The sequence below is a fragment of the Galendromus occidentalis genome, unplaced genomic scaffold, assembly GCF_000255335.2.
Source record: "Galendromus occidentalis unplaced genomic scaffold, Mocc_1.1 scf7180000077121, whole genome shotgun sequence".
NCBI lineage: Eukaryota > Metazoa > Arthropoda > Arachnida > Mesostigmata > Phytoseiidae > Galendromus > Galendromus occidentalis.
This window is the reverse complement of record NW_003805109.1, coordinates 385,896-400,303: the sequence shown is the minus strand read 5'-3', so window position 1 is coordinate 400,303 and position 14,408 is coordinate 385,896. Positions and strand designations below refer to the sequence as shown.

General features: G+C 50.7%; 2 protein-coding genes across 2 annotated transcripts in view; both read left to right on the top strand.

The window, feature by feature from the left end:
- The window catches only part of LOC108863920 (titin-like), a 12,660-nt gene extending 9,458 nt beyond the window's left edge, over nucleotides 1-3,202 (top strand). The window contains exon 3 of the mRNA XM_018638616.1: nucleotides 3-3,202. Within this exon, the coding sequence (XP_018494132.1) occupies nucleotides 3-3,202 (3,200 nt within the window). The remainder of the gene's footprint in view (nucleotides 1-2) is intronic.
- A 4,263-nt stretch (nucleotides 3,203-7,465) lies between these two features.
- LOC100906441 (titin-like) overlaps nucleotides 7,466-14,408 on the top strand; it is a 34,407-nt gene continuing 27,464 nt past the window's right edge. The window contains 5 exon segments of the mRNA XM_029110826.1: nucleotides 7,466-8,110; nucleotides 8,178-8,291; nucleotides 8,351-9,164; nucleotides 9,840-14,020; nucleotides 14,072-14,231. Of these exon segments, the coding sequence (XP_028966659.1) occupies nucleotides 7,466-8,110; nucleotides 8,178-8,291; nucleotides 8,351-9,164; nucleotides 9,840-14,020; nucleotides 14,072-14,231 (5,914 nt within the window).

Sequence of the window (14,408 nt, the reverse complement as noted above, 5' to 3'; positions counted from 1 at the left end):
AGATGACGAAGCCCTCGAGGAGGTAGAGGTCGTGATCGAGAGCTTGAAATTCGTTCCGAAAAAATCGACGCACGATATCAATTTCACTTCTATCGGATACCCCGATCTGGAAGTCCTGAAACCGATGCTCGTTGAAGCCACGAGCTCGAAAAAAGACGTTGTCGAGGAGAGCACCGTCATTTTCATTGACAACGATCGCAGACCGAAGAAGAGAACTATCAAAACGACCGCTACGAAATCAGGAGTCCTCGTACGAGACATCGAGACGTGCGAAGTTTCTCCGGAAACGTTCGACTTGAGTCTGATTCGACCAGGAGAAGTCATCGACGAAACAACTCTCGCTAAGGTGGGGAAGACAAAGAAAATGAAGAAGAGGACCTCTGAGGTGAAACCTTCGGGTGAATCAGTCGAGAGAACTGTGACAACGACCACTGTGACCCCACGAGAGTTTGCCGTGACCGACATTGTTGAGGATGTTGTTGAAGAAATGGTCGAGGAGATCGTGCTGCCAGATGGGAGACTCTCCACCATCACCACAACGACCACGAAACGGCCCGATGGCACCGTGGAAACAGAAATTGAGGAAGTGGTTCCGTCGGGACCAGAACCGCTCGAGGCTATCGAGCAGGATGAAATCAAGACGCGTTCCAAGAAAACGAGGAAGCCGAAGAAGGACAAACCTCGAGCTGAGGAGGGGTCAGTAGACGGCGTCACCACCTCCGATGAGGGTCCGAAGAGTCAATTCACTACAGAGGACACGATCGAGCTCGAAACCGGCAAGATCACAAGAAAGACAACCACGGAAACTGTTCCCGACGAGAGAGGAGGAGAAAGTCCCGTTACCGTTGAGATAACCGTCTACAAACCGAAACCAGAACACAGGTTTGTGGACGTCTCCTCTATTGGTTTGCCTGAGCTTGAGGTGAGATCCAGAACACCCTTCGAAGTTGTGGACAGAGAAATCACAGAACAGGTAGTGGAAGTCAAGCACTCCACGAAAGATGGGAAGCCGGTCAAACGGAAGACAACGACGAAGAAAACGAAAAAACCTGATGGCACCATCGAAATGATTGTGACAAAAGAAATCGAGGAAACCTTGCCTGGGGAACAAGAGCCATCTCCGACTGAGCCTGTTATCTCGCATGGAGGGGCACAAGTGGAGGAAATGGTCCCTGGAATTCCAGAGTTCATGACCAAGCGGCTGAAACCTCGCGGGAAGCCTAGCAGGATCTACGACGATCGAGCACCTGATGATCAGTTCGTTGTACTCAGTGAGACAGACATCGAGCTGGGCGTGGCAGAGGTGAAGAAACGAAAACTGTTGCGGAAGAAACCATCGAATATTGCAAATCGAGGGGAAGAACTTTCTCTAATCGAGATCACGACTCTCCGCAAACACGACGATCATCAGGACATCAGCCTGGAATCCATCGGTTATCCGGAGCTGGATGTCTTGCAAACAATTCCGATCAACGTCGATTCGCTCGGAAGACCGTCAGAAGAAATCACGGAGCAGCGAGTCATCTCGCAGATCGATGCTGAATGCAGAAAGCGACGAAAAACCGTCAGAAAGTCCAAGAAACCTTATGGCACCGTCTGTAAGACGGAGGAAACCACTCTCTTCACTCCCGATGAGTGGGAAACCCTTCCGCACACTTTTGATCTCCAACCAGTGGAACAAAGTGAAGATGTCGAGTTTGATTCCGGCAAGATAACACAACGGAGGAAAACTAAGAAAGTCCTCAAACCGGATCACGTTCACTCCACCGAGATCACAGAAAAATGGGAATTCAAGCCCGAACCGAAATTCTTCGCCGTTGTATCGCCCGCTGACGTTGGACATCCGGAGATGGCGGTGACTGAGACAATGCCAGTGTCCAAGGACCTCTACGGGCGCCCGATCCGTGATATTGTAGAAGAGCATACGACCACGGAAATCGAGCCTCTGAGGAAGACAACGACCGTCGAAACGAAAAAGAAGCGCAAAGACGGTGTATACGAGAGAACTCTCGATGTTCTTACCGAGGAGACTGACCAACCACAGCCTCTAGAATTCGACCAAATAGTTGAGGATAACATCGTCCTCGATGTCGGTAGGATCGAGAAGAAGAAAGTCAAAAAGAAGAAACCTCGAGATGACGAAGCCCTCGAGGAGGTAGAGGTCGTGATCGAGAGCTTGAAATTCGTTCCGAAAAAATCGACGCACGATATTAATTTCACTTCTATCGGATACCCCGATCTGGAAGTCCTGAAACCGATGCTCGTTGAAGCCACGAGCTCGAAGAAAGACGTTGTCGAGGAGAGCACCGTCATTTTCATTGACAACGATCGCAGACCGAAGAAAAGAACTGTCAAAACGACCGCTACGAAATCAGGGGTCCTCCTTCAAGACATCGAGACGTGCGATGTTTCACCGGAATCGTTCGACTTGAGTCTGATTCGACCAGGAGAAGTCATCGACGAAACAAAACTCGCCAAGGCCGGAAAGACCAAGAAAACAAAGAAGAGGACCTCTGAGGTGAAACCTTCGGGTGAATCAGTCGAGAGAACTGTGACGACGACCACTGTGACCCCACGAGAGTTTGCCGTCACCGAAATTGTTGAGGATGTTGTTGAAGAAATAGTCGAGGAGATCGTGCTGCCAGATGGGAGACTCTCCACTATCACCACCACGACCACAAAACGGCCCGATGGCACCGTGGAGACAGAAATTGAGGAAGTGGTCCCGTCGGGACCAGAACCGCTCGAGGCTATCGAGCAGGATGAAATCAAGACGCGTCCCAAGAAAACGAGGAAGCCGAAGAAGGACAAACCTCGAGCTGAGAAGGGGCCAGTAGACGGCGTCACCCCCTCCGATGAGGGTTCGAAGAGTCAATTCACTGCAGAGGACACGATCGAGCTCGAAACCGGCAAGATCACAAAAGAGACAACCACGGAAACTGTTCCCGACGAGAGAGGAGGAGAACGTCCCGTTACCGTTGAGATGACCGTCTACAAACCGAAACCAGAACACAGGTTTGTGGACGTCTCGTCTATCGGTTACCCTGAGCTTGAGGTGAGATCCAGAACACCATTCGAAGTTGTGGACAGAGAAATCACAGAACAGGTAGTGGAAGTCAAGCACTCCACGAAAGATGGGAAGCCGGTCAAACGGAAGACAACGACAAAGAAAACGAAAAACCTGATGGCACCATCGAAATGATTGTGACAAAAGAAATCGAGGAAACCTCGCCTAGGGAACAAGAGCCATCTCCGACTGAACATGTTATCTCGCATGAAGGGGCACAAGCGGAGGAAATGGTTCCTGGAATCCCAGAGTTCATGAGCAAAAAATTGAAACCCCGCCGTGAGCCTGCTCGAGCGTACGAGGATAGGACACCGGATGATCGATTTGTTCTCCTCAGCGAGAGCAACATCACGCTCGATGTAGCGGATGTGACAGAACGAAAAATGCTCCGCAAGAAACTTCCCAGGAAGCCTCACCAACCGGAAGAAGTATTCCTCGTCGAAATCATCACCGTGCGCAAGCACGAGGATCATCGAGAAATATCTCTCGACTCGATCGGCTACCCTGAGCTGGAAGTGATGCAGACGGTTCCAGTCAGCGTCGATTCCTCAGGGACCCCGATTGAGGAGATCGTTGAGGAGCGCTTCTCGTCGCAGATCAATGCCGAGGGCAAAGAGCGCCGAAGGACCATCAGAAAGTGCCAGAAGCCGGATGGTACCGTTTCAAAGACGGAGGAAATAACCCTACACAATGCCGACGAATGGGAGATCCTGCCTCAGCTTTCAAGTGTGCAACCGGTGGAAGAACTAGAGGAAATCAAATTCGACTCCGGCAAAATTTCGAAGCGGAAGAGGACCAAGAAATCCAAAGGCCCCAAGGATTCGGTTTCTACTGAAGTCACAGAAGCTTGGGAATTCAAACCAGAAGCGAAGTTTTTCAGCATCGTCACACCCCAACGGATCGGATTCCCTGAAATGGAAGTCGTTGAAACGATGCCAGTCGTCAAGGACATTCATGGACGTCCAGCTCATGATATTGTCGAGGAACACACGAGGGTTGAAATTGAGCCCGGGAAGAAGAAAACGACCGTTGAGAAGAAAAAGAAGCGCAAGGACGGGGTCCACGAGAGAACTCTGCATTCAGTCACCGACGAAACTACGGAACCGGAGCCGCTGACATTCGACCATATGGTCGAACAGAGCGTCGTTTTTGAAATCGGGAAAATCGAGACGAAGAGAGAAACTAGGAAAGCTCCTAAACCCGAAGAGCCTTTGGAGAAGATCAATTTCGTCGTTGAGAGTCTCAAGTTTACACCGAGAAGAACTCCGCGAGAGATCAACTTCACATCGTTGGGCTATCCTGAATTGGAAGTTCTGAAGCCGATGCTTGTGGAAGCGATGAGCTCGAGGCAAGACCTTGCCGTGGAGAGCACCGTGATTTTCATGGACAATGATCGTAAGCCGAGGAAGAAGACAGTCAAAACTACGGCAACAAAGTCCGGTGTACTCCTTCAGGACATCGAAAGCTGGGAAGTTTCGCCAGAAAGTTACGATCTGACCCTGATTCAGCCGGGTGAAGTCATTGATGAAACGACTCTTGCTAAGACAGGGAAGACCGAAAAAATCATGAGGAAGGCCTCCGAGCCGACACCCTCTGGTGAATCAATCGAGAGAACTGTGACAACGACCACTGTGACCCCCCGAGACTTTACTCTGACCGACATTGTTGAGGATGTTGTCGAAGAAACGGTCGAGGAGATCGTGCTCCCAGATGAGAGGCTCTCTAGGATCACCACGACAACCACGAAACGACCCGATGGCTCTGTAGAAACGAAAATCGAGGAAGTGACGAGCCCTTCTTCGGAATCTCTCGCGAACATCAAGCCGGCTATAGTTCGGAAAAGCCCAGAGAAATCGAGAAAGTCAAAGAAGGGCACAACTCAACTTGACGTGGCGCCGGAAAAAAGCTTCCCAACCTCAGACGTGAGCCAAGAGGTTCCGTTCACGACCGAGGACACGATTGAGCTCGAAACCGGCAAGATCACGAGGAAGACAATCACTGGAGCTTTTGCCGGCGAGGATGAAGTGGAAAGTCCGGTGACTGTGGAGATAACTGTTTACGAACCAAAACCAGAACACAGGTTTGTGGACGTCTCCTCTATTGGTTTCCCTGAGCTCGAGGTGAGATCTAGAACACCCTTCGAAGTTGTGGACAGAGAAATCTCAGAACAGGTAGTGGAAGTCAAGCACTCCACGAAAGATGGGAAGCCGGTCAAACGAAAGACAACGACGAAGAAAACGAAAAAACCTGATGGCACCATCGAAACTGTTGTCACGAAAGTAATCGAGGAGGCTCTGCCTGGGGAAGGAGAACCCTTCCCGACTGAACCCATTGTCTCGCACGAGGAGGCACAAGCCGAGGAAATGGTCCCTGGAATTCCGGAATTCATGACCAAGAAGCTGAAACCTAGCCGGAAGCCCACCCGAGTGTACGAAGATCGAGCACCTGATGATAAGTTCGTTGTACTCAGTGAGACAGACATCGAGCTGGGTGTGGCAGAGGTTAAAGAACAAAAACTTCTTCGCAAAAAACCGTCAAAGAGTCCGCTCCGAGGGGAAGAACTTTCGCTCATCGAAATCGTGACTCTCCGTAAACACGAAGATCATCAGGACATCAGCCTGGAATCCATCGGTTATCCGGAGCTTGATGTCTTGCAAACAATTCCGATCAACGTCGATTCGCGGGGAAGACCGTCAGAAGAAATCACGGAGCAGCGAGTCATCTCGCAGATCGATGCTGAAGGCAGAGAGCGACGAAAAACCGTCCGAAAGTCCAAGAAACCAGATGGTACCGTCTGTAAGACGGAGGAAACCACTCTCTTCACTCCCGATGAGTGGGAAACCCTTCCGCACACTTTCGATCTGCAGCCTGCCGAAGAAACGGAGGAAATTGAATTTGATTCCGGAAAGATAACAAAACGGAGGAAAACTAAGAAAGTCCTCAAACCGGATAGCGTTCACTCCACCGAGATCACAGAAATCTGGGAATTCAAGCCCGAACCGAAATTCTTTGCCGTTGTATGGCCTGCTGACGTTGGACATCCGGAGATGGCGGTGACTGAGACAATGCCAGTGTCCAAGGACCTCTACGGGCGCCCGATCCGTGATATTGTAGAAGAGCATACGACCACGGAAATCGAGCCTCTGAGGAAGACAAGGACCGTCGAAAAGAAAAAGAAACGCAAAGACGGTGTATACGAGAGAACTCTCAATGTTCTAACCGAGGAAAAATGACCAACCACAGCCTCTAGAATTCGACCAAATGGTTGAAGATAACATCGTCCTCGATGTCGGTAGGATCGAAAAGAAGAAAGTCAAAAAGAAGAAACCTCGAGATGACGAAGCCCTCGAGGGGGTAGAGGTCGTGATCGAGAGCTTGAAATTCGTTCCGAAAAAATCGACGCACGATATCAATTTCACTTCTATCGGATACCCCGATCTGGAAGTCCTGAAACCGATGCTCGTTGAAGCCACGAGCTCGAAGAAAGACGTTGTTGAGGAGAGCACCGTAATTTTCATTGACAACGATCGCAGACCGAAGAAGAGAACTATCAAAACGACCGCTACGAGATCAGGGGTCCTCCTTCAAGACATCGAGACGTGCGAAGTTTCACCGGAAACGTTCGACTTGAGTCTGATTCGACCAGGAGAAGTCATCGATGAAACAAAACTCGCCAAGGCGGGAAAGACCAAGAAAACAAAGAAGAGGACCGCTGAGGTGAAACCTTTGGGTGAATCAGTCGAGAGAACTGTGACAACGACCACTGTGACCCCACGAGAGTTTGCCGTGACCGAAATTGTTGAGGATGTTGTCGAGGAAATGGTCGAGGAGATCGTGCTGCCAGATGGGAGACTCTCCACCATCACCACCACGACCACAAAACGGCCCGATGGCACCGTGGAAACAGAAATTGAGGAAGTGGTTCCGTCGGTACCAGAATCTCTCGAGGGTATTAGGCCGGATGAAAGCAAGAGGAGTCCTAAGAAAACGAGAAAACCGAAAAAGGTCAAACCCCGAGCTGAGGAAGGGCCAGTAGGCGGCGTCACCACCTCCGATGAGGGCCCGAGGAGTCAATTCACCACTGAGGACACGATCGAGCTCGAAACCGGCAAGATCACGAAAAAGACAACCACGGAAACTGTTCCCGACGAGAGAGGAGGAGAACGCCCCGTTACCGTTGAGATAACCGTCTACAAACCGAAACCAGAACATAGGTTTGTGGACGTCTCGTCTATCGGTCTTCCTGAGCTTGAGGTGAGATCCAGAACACCCGTCGAAGTTGTGGACAGACAAATCACAGAACAGGTGGTAGAAGTCAAGCACTCCACAAAAGATGGGAAGCCGGTCAAACGGAAGACAACGACGAAGAAAACGAAAAAACCTGATGGTACCATCGAAATGGTTGTCACGAAAGAAATCGAGGAGGCTCTGCCGGGGGAAGGAAAACCATCTCCGACTGAACCCATTATCTCGCACGAGGAGGCACAAGCGGAGGAAATGGTCCCTGGAATTCCAGAATTCATGACCAAAAAGTTAAAGCCTCAACGGAAGCCCACCCGAGTGTACGAAGATCGAGCACCTGGCGATCAATTCGTCGTGCTCAGTGAGAGCGAAATCACGCTCGATGTAGCGGATGTGAAGGAACGAAAACTTCTTCGTAAAAAACCGTCAAAGAGTCCGCTCCGGGGGGAAGAACTTTCGCTCATCGAGATCGTGACTCTCCGTAAACACGAAGATCATCAGGACATCAGCCTGGAATCCATCGGTTATCCGGAGCTGGATGTCTTGCAAACAATTCCGATCAACGTCGATTCGCTCGGAAGACCGTCAGAAGAAATCACGGAGCAGCGAGTAATCTCGCAAATCGATGCTGAAGGCAGAAAGCGACGAAAAACCGTCAGAAAGTCCAAGAAACCAGATGGCACCGTCTGCAAGACGGAGGAAACCACTCTCTTCACTCCCGATGAGTGGGAAGTCCTCCCGCACGTTTTCAGTCTGCAGCCTGCCGAAGAAACGGAGGAAATTGAATTTGATTCCGGGAAGGTTACAAAACGGAAGAAAACTAAGAAAGCAGTCAAATCAGATGACGCAATCCACACCGAAACCACAGAAATCTGGGAATTCAAGCCCGAGCCAAAGTTCTTCGCGCGTGTCACGCCCGAAACCGTTGGATATCCCGAAATGGAGGTTGTCGAATCTATGCCCGTCGTCAAAGATGCATACGGTCGGCCGATTCGAAATATCGTTGAAGAGCACACGCTCATCGAGACCGAGCCGGGGCAGAAGAGAACGGTCCGTGAAAAGAAGAAGAAGCGTAAAGACGGTGTCTACGAAAGAATTGTCGATGATCTGACCGAGGAGACTGATAAACGACAGCCCCTGACATTCGACCGAATGGTCGAGCATAACATAGTTCTAGATATCGGTAGGATCGAGAAGAAGAAAGTCGCCAAGAAAATACCTCGGCCGAATGAGCCTCTCGAGCAGCTTGAAGTCGTGGTCGAGAGTTTCAAATTCACTCCGAAAAAGTCGACCAATGAAATTAATTTCAATTCAATCGGCTACCCTGAATTGGAAATTCTGAGGCCGATGCTCGTGAAAGCGACAAGCGCCGGACGAGACGTTTGTCGAGAAAGTACAATCGTTTTCATGGACGTCGACGGGGAACCAAAGACGAAAACCGTGAAGAGCACGGCTTCGAAAACTGGGGTCATCACCCAGGAGGTCGAAACCTCTGATCTGGTCCCCGAATCGTATGACTGGTCAACGGTACAACCAGGAGAGGTGGTCGACGAGACGACCGTGGCAGAAGAGGAAACGACTAAAAAGACGAGAAAAACTTCGACGCAAATCGCCTCGACAGGCGATGTCGTCGATTGTGTACTAACCGTCACTTCTGTGACACCTCATGTTTACACGGTGTCGTCGATGACTCACGACATAGTTGAGGAGACTGTTGAGGAGATAGTTTTCCCTGACGGGATAGTAGCCACGGTCAGGACGACCGAAATCCAGAAGATCGACGGTTCGAGGGAAATTAGAGTTGAGGAGATAAAGCCACATGAAACCCGAACGGTATCAGATGAAACACCACGAGGTGGGTGGAGTCGCCACTGGCTTCCGGATGAGCAGCTTTTGGCGCGGCTTTGTGATCGGCTTTTGATCGAGGCGCGATCCGATTCATACAATCATGGCTTTTTCATACTTCATATGCTTTTTCATCGCTTATTCGAAACCTCGTTCCAATTATTGCTGATATGCGCCGCCGTATATTCTGTATGGATGAAAGCGGTCGAGAACCATTATGGCTGTGGAGCACGTTGAGGAAATTCAGATCCGCTCGGCGCATTCTATGCATCTGCGAGAGAACGGCTCTCACGCGGATTCTCGAGCTTACGCGATTTCGATGCTTATCATTTATATTTCAGGCTTCTTGAAGTCTCTCTAGACAGAGAGAGCTTTTCATGCTTCGTTCTATAATGCTTTCCATCCCGAACCGGGGAATGATTTAAGAGCTTTGGGATTCATCGCTTGAGTTATCGCTGAACGCGCGGGAATATGCTTGTTGTTGGGAAAGGGAAAAACGGTCCAATATTTTCTCCCATTCCCCCATTTGGCTTCTCAAAGAATGATAGGACGGAAGTCCAGCGTTGGGAGAGAGCAAGTTGTCAAGTTATTGCCAGAGATTCAAGAGTTCGCCTCGCTTCGCAAGCTTCGGTACACGATTAGCTCAGTTGCCGTCTTACTTGAGACTCAATCCCTGAAATTTCAGAAGCGGTGCAGCGGAAGCCCAGGAAGAAAGTTGCCTTCAAGCCAATTGTTCACGAGGACGTGAGCTTCGAGGAGTTCGAGTCTCCACCCGAGGTCCAGGAGTCCACTGAGGAAGTTCTGCGACTGGCGCCGCTGCAACCCCTGCAGCACATCGTACCCAAACCGGAAAAGCCGGTGCTGGAGGAAATATCCGCGGAATCCGAGATTCCGTCGACAAGCGAAGCGGCACCGACGGAAGAAGAGCCCTCCGACGAGTTCTTCACTGGAAGCAGCCGAGTTACGCTCGGCGCTAAAGAGAAGCCCAAGAAGCCTAAGAAGCGTCCATCGGTTCAGAAAGAACGGGAGGACAACATAGAACAACCGACGGCAGTGATAAGCATCGGGAAACTCACGACAGAGGAACGACACGACATCACCGTAGGGAGCACGGAGTATCCTGGAGTAGAGGTCCAACAACAGTACAAGCGTCCTGTTGACGTTGATTCCAGAGCCTCGGACGAACTTGAGCACGCCGAGATCGAGGCTCAATCGAAGAAGCAGCTCATCGTCGAAGAGATCTTGGAAGAACTCTTAGTCGAAGAGAGGGAGGAACAACCCTTCGAAAGCTCCCTCAGCGAAAAAGTAGACATCGTCTTCCCGAGCAGACGCAAGCCGAAGAAACAGAAGGCCACAGTGCCCGCCCAGAAAGATACAGAGATCGTCGAGCAGCCGTCAACCGTGATATCGATCGGTAGACCAGAAGAGGAGACCAGCCATGAGATCGTTCTGGAGAGCGATGGATATCCGGACTTCGATGTACGTCAAGACCTCAAGTATCCAGTGGAAGTCGATTCCACGGCGCCCGAGCAGCTGGAACGAGCCGAGATTGAATCCATGCCGAAACAGATGATCGTTGAAGAGATCATCGAAGAAGTGGTAGAAGAACTCGGAGAACCGGTTTTCGAAACGACCCTGAGCGAGACCACCGACCTCATGATCAGGCAGAAGGAGAGGCCGAAGAAGTCGAAGAAACGTCCATCGGTTCAACGGAGCGACGACCTCCCCGAGCAACCGACAACTCTCATCAGCATCGGCAAGCCACGAGAAGACAAGGGAGCGGAAGTCTCCGTCGGGAGCGAGCAGTATCCCGACATCGAGGTTCGGCAAGATTACAAACGTCCCGTCGAGCTCGATTCCGTCGCTTCCGAGGAGCTTAAACGTTCCGAGATTGAAGCAGTGCAAAAAGCAGTCGTCGAAGAGATTCTCGAAGAAGTCATTATTGAGGAGATCGAGGGAGATACACCGAAAGAGCGTATTTCCGGAGTCGAGGTCAGCGAGAAGAAGGACGTTGTACTCGCGCCGAAAGGCCCAGCGAAGAAACCGAAGCGGAAACCATCGACTCAGAAAGAGGACAAGGAACTCATTGAGCAGCCGATAACGTCGATCAGCATAGGCAAGCCCGAGGAAGCGACAAGCCACGAAATCGTCGTGGCAAGCGAGGGCTATCCCGACGTCGATGTCAGGGACGAGTACCAGCGTCCGGTAGTTATCGACTCGACGGTTTCCGACGACTTGAAACGTTCTGAAATCGAAGCCATCCGTGAGAGAGTCGCCGCGGAGGAGGTCATTGAAATTCCGGCGGAAAAAGCCACAGAGGAAGAACCGTTTGAAACTACCCTCAGTGCGCAGGAGAGCGTAGATCTCCTCCAGAAGGAGAAACCGAAGAAGCCCAAGAAACGTCCATCGATCCAGAAAGAAATCGATAGAGTTGTGGAGGATCAACCGTTGACTCTCATCAGTATAGGCAAGCCCTCGGTCGAGACGCATCACGAAATCATCGTCGCAAGCGAAGAACATCCCGACGTTGAAGTAGAACAAGAGTATAGGCGTCCTGTAGATGTCGATTCGAGGGCTCTGGATGAACTGAAGCGAGCCGAGATCGAAGCTGCGCCGAAGAAAGAGCTCGTGATTGAGGAAATAGTCGAGGAGGTATCAGTTGAAGAAGTACACGATGATCAACCTGAGGAACAAACTTTCGAGACTTCCGTCTCAGAAACGAGTGATGTCAAACTGGCCAAGGGAGACAAAACGAAGAAACCCAAGAAAAAACCACAGTTGCCCGCGGAGGAAACCGTAGAGCGAACCGATGTTGTTATAAGCGTTGGGAAGCTCGACGGAAAGAAAGACCATGAAATCGTGGTGGGAAGCCGAGAATATCCTGACATCGAAATTCAACAGCAGTATAAACTCCCCGTTGACATCGAATCCTCAACTCCTGGTGAGATCGTTCATACTGAGGTCGAAATGATGCGCGAGAAGAAAGTAATTGAAGAAACTCCTCAGGAGGTGATCGAGGAAGTGGTTGGAGAGATTGTCGTTGAAGATCAGCCGTTCGAAACTATTGTCAGTGAGACGAGCGACGTACACTTGGCTCAGAAGGAGCTTCCGAAGAGGCCGAAGAAACGGCCATCAGTCCAGAAGGAAGAAGCCGTGATTGAGCAGCCCACCGCCATCCTTAGCGTTGGCAAACTCATCAAGGAAGAGCTTCATGAAATTTCGGTGGAAAGTGATCAGTATCCCGATTTCGAGGTTCAGCAGCGGTACGAGCGACCTGTGGTCATTGATTCCACGGCTCCGGATGAGTTGAAACGCGCCGAAATCGAAGCTGTGCCGAAGAAAACGACCGTTGAAGAAATTATCGAAGAGACAGTGGTTGAAGAAACGGCAGAGGAGGTGCGGCCGGACGAGCAGCCATTCGAGACTTCTTTGAGTGAAAAGATCGACCTCAAGTTGAAATCGAAAGAGAAAGCGATACGACCAAAGAAGAAGCCCTCGGTCAAGGAGGAAGAGGAACTGATCGAGAAACCTGAAACTGTAATCCTCACGATAGGAAAGCCCAAGGAAGAGGAGCACCACGAAATAACTGTGGTCAGTGATGAATTCCCCGATTTCGACGTGACGCAAGACTACAGACGGCCGGTAGACGTAGACTCATCAGCTCCTGAAGAGTTGAAGCACGCTGAAATCGAGGCAGAGCCTAGGAAACCGACGTCCCGAGATGTAGTCGAGGAGATCATTGACGAGCTGGTGGAGGAGAGTGTAGACGAAGACCAACCTTTCGAGACCAACGTCCTCGAGAAGAGTAATTTGACGCTCACGCAGAGAGAAACCACAAGGAAGCCCAAGAGGAAACCTTCGGTTCAAAAGGAAGAGCTAGTCATGCAGCAACCGTCGACTGTTATCTGTTTGGGCAAATTGGACAAAGACGTCCAGCATGATATCACTGTGGCTAGTGGCGAATATCCCGAACTCGAAATCCAACAGGATTACAAACGCCCGGTGGACGTCGACTCGACGACTATCGAAGAGCTGAGACGCGCGGAGATCGAAGCGGCGCCGACGAGGCCGGTCGTCATCGAAGAGGTTGTCGAAGAAGTCGAAGAGGAAAAACCCGAAGATCAAACTTTCGACACCACAGTCTGCGAGAAAACGGATGTGAATTTGCTTGTGAAAGGAAGACCGAAGAAACCGAAGAAGAGACCCTCCGTCCAGGATGAAGAGCAAGAGGTCATCGAACAACCAACAACATTGATCAGCATCGGAACGCCGCAGAAGAAAGAACACCATGAGGTTATGGTCGCCAGCGATGCATATCCCGACATCGACGTGAAGCAGGAATACAAGCGCCCCGTCGATGTGGATTCGGCGGCTCCACATGATCTGAAACACACGGAAATCGAAGTCGTTCCGAAGAGAGAGGTCGCTGACGCAGTCATACAGGAAGTGGTGGCACAAGCTGAGGAGGAGGAGGAGGCGCCCGAAGAAGAACCCTTCGATACCACAGTCAAGGAAACCAGCGACGTTACGTTACTACAGAAAGAAGCGTCGAAGAAACCAAAGAAACGACCCTCGGTCCAAAAAGTTGAGAAAGATCTCATCGAGCAGCCCTTAGCGATCATAAGCATAGGCAAGCCTGAAAAGAGAACGCATCACGAAACCAGCGTCGCTAGCGAGGGATATCCCGAATATGAAGTTGAGCAGGAATACAAACGACCTGTGAACGTAGATTCGACCGCTCTCGACGAGCTGAAACGCAGCGAAATCGAGACTGTGCCGAAGAGACGAGTCCTACAAGTAGAATACTCTGAAGAACAACCTGTGGAAGTCACGCTGAGCACCCCGAAAGATATCACCTTCACCGAGGTTCAGGGGAAGCCGAAGAAAACGAAGAAGCGACCTTCGCTCCGGAAAGAGGAAACCGTAGTCGAGCAAGCCCAGACGACCGTCATAGACGATAAACCTGAAGTGTACGAATATCGCAGAATCGTTACGGAAGCCGCCTCGCCTGCGACAGAGGAGTCCAAACGAGAACAGGTATCAATCGTAGAGGTCGAGGAGAAACCAGAGGTCAAAGGTACGTGAATCCCCCATCGGACCGAATCGTATACTGAATTATTTCATTATTGGACTTCATACACAAACAGACACAAACTCTGCATGCCTTCTTGCATCTTCCAAAGCACGATCTGATCGAGTGAATTGTCAACTCGAGTCCCAATCAAATATGGTTCCTAAGAGCGTCGCAAATGTT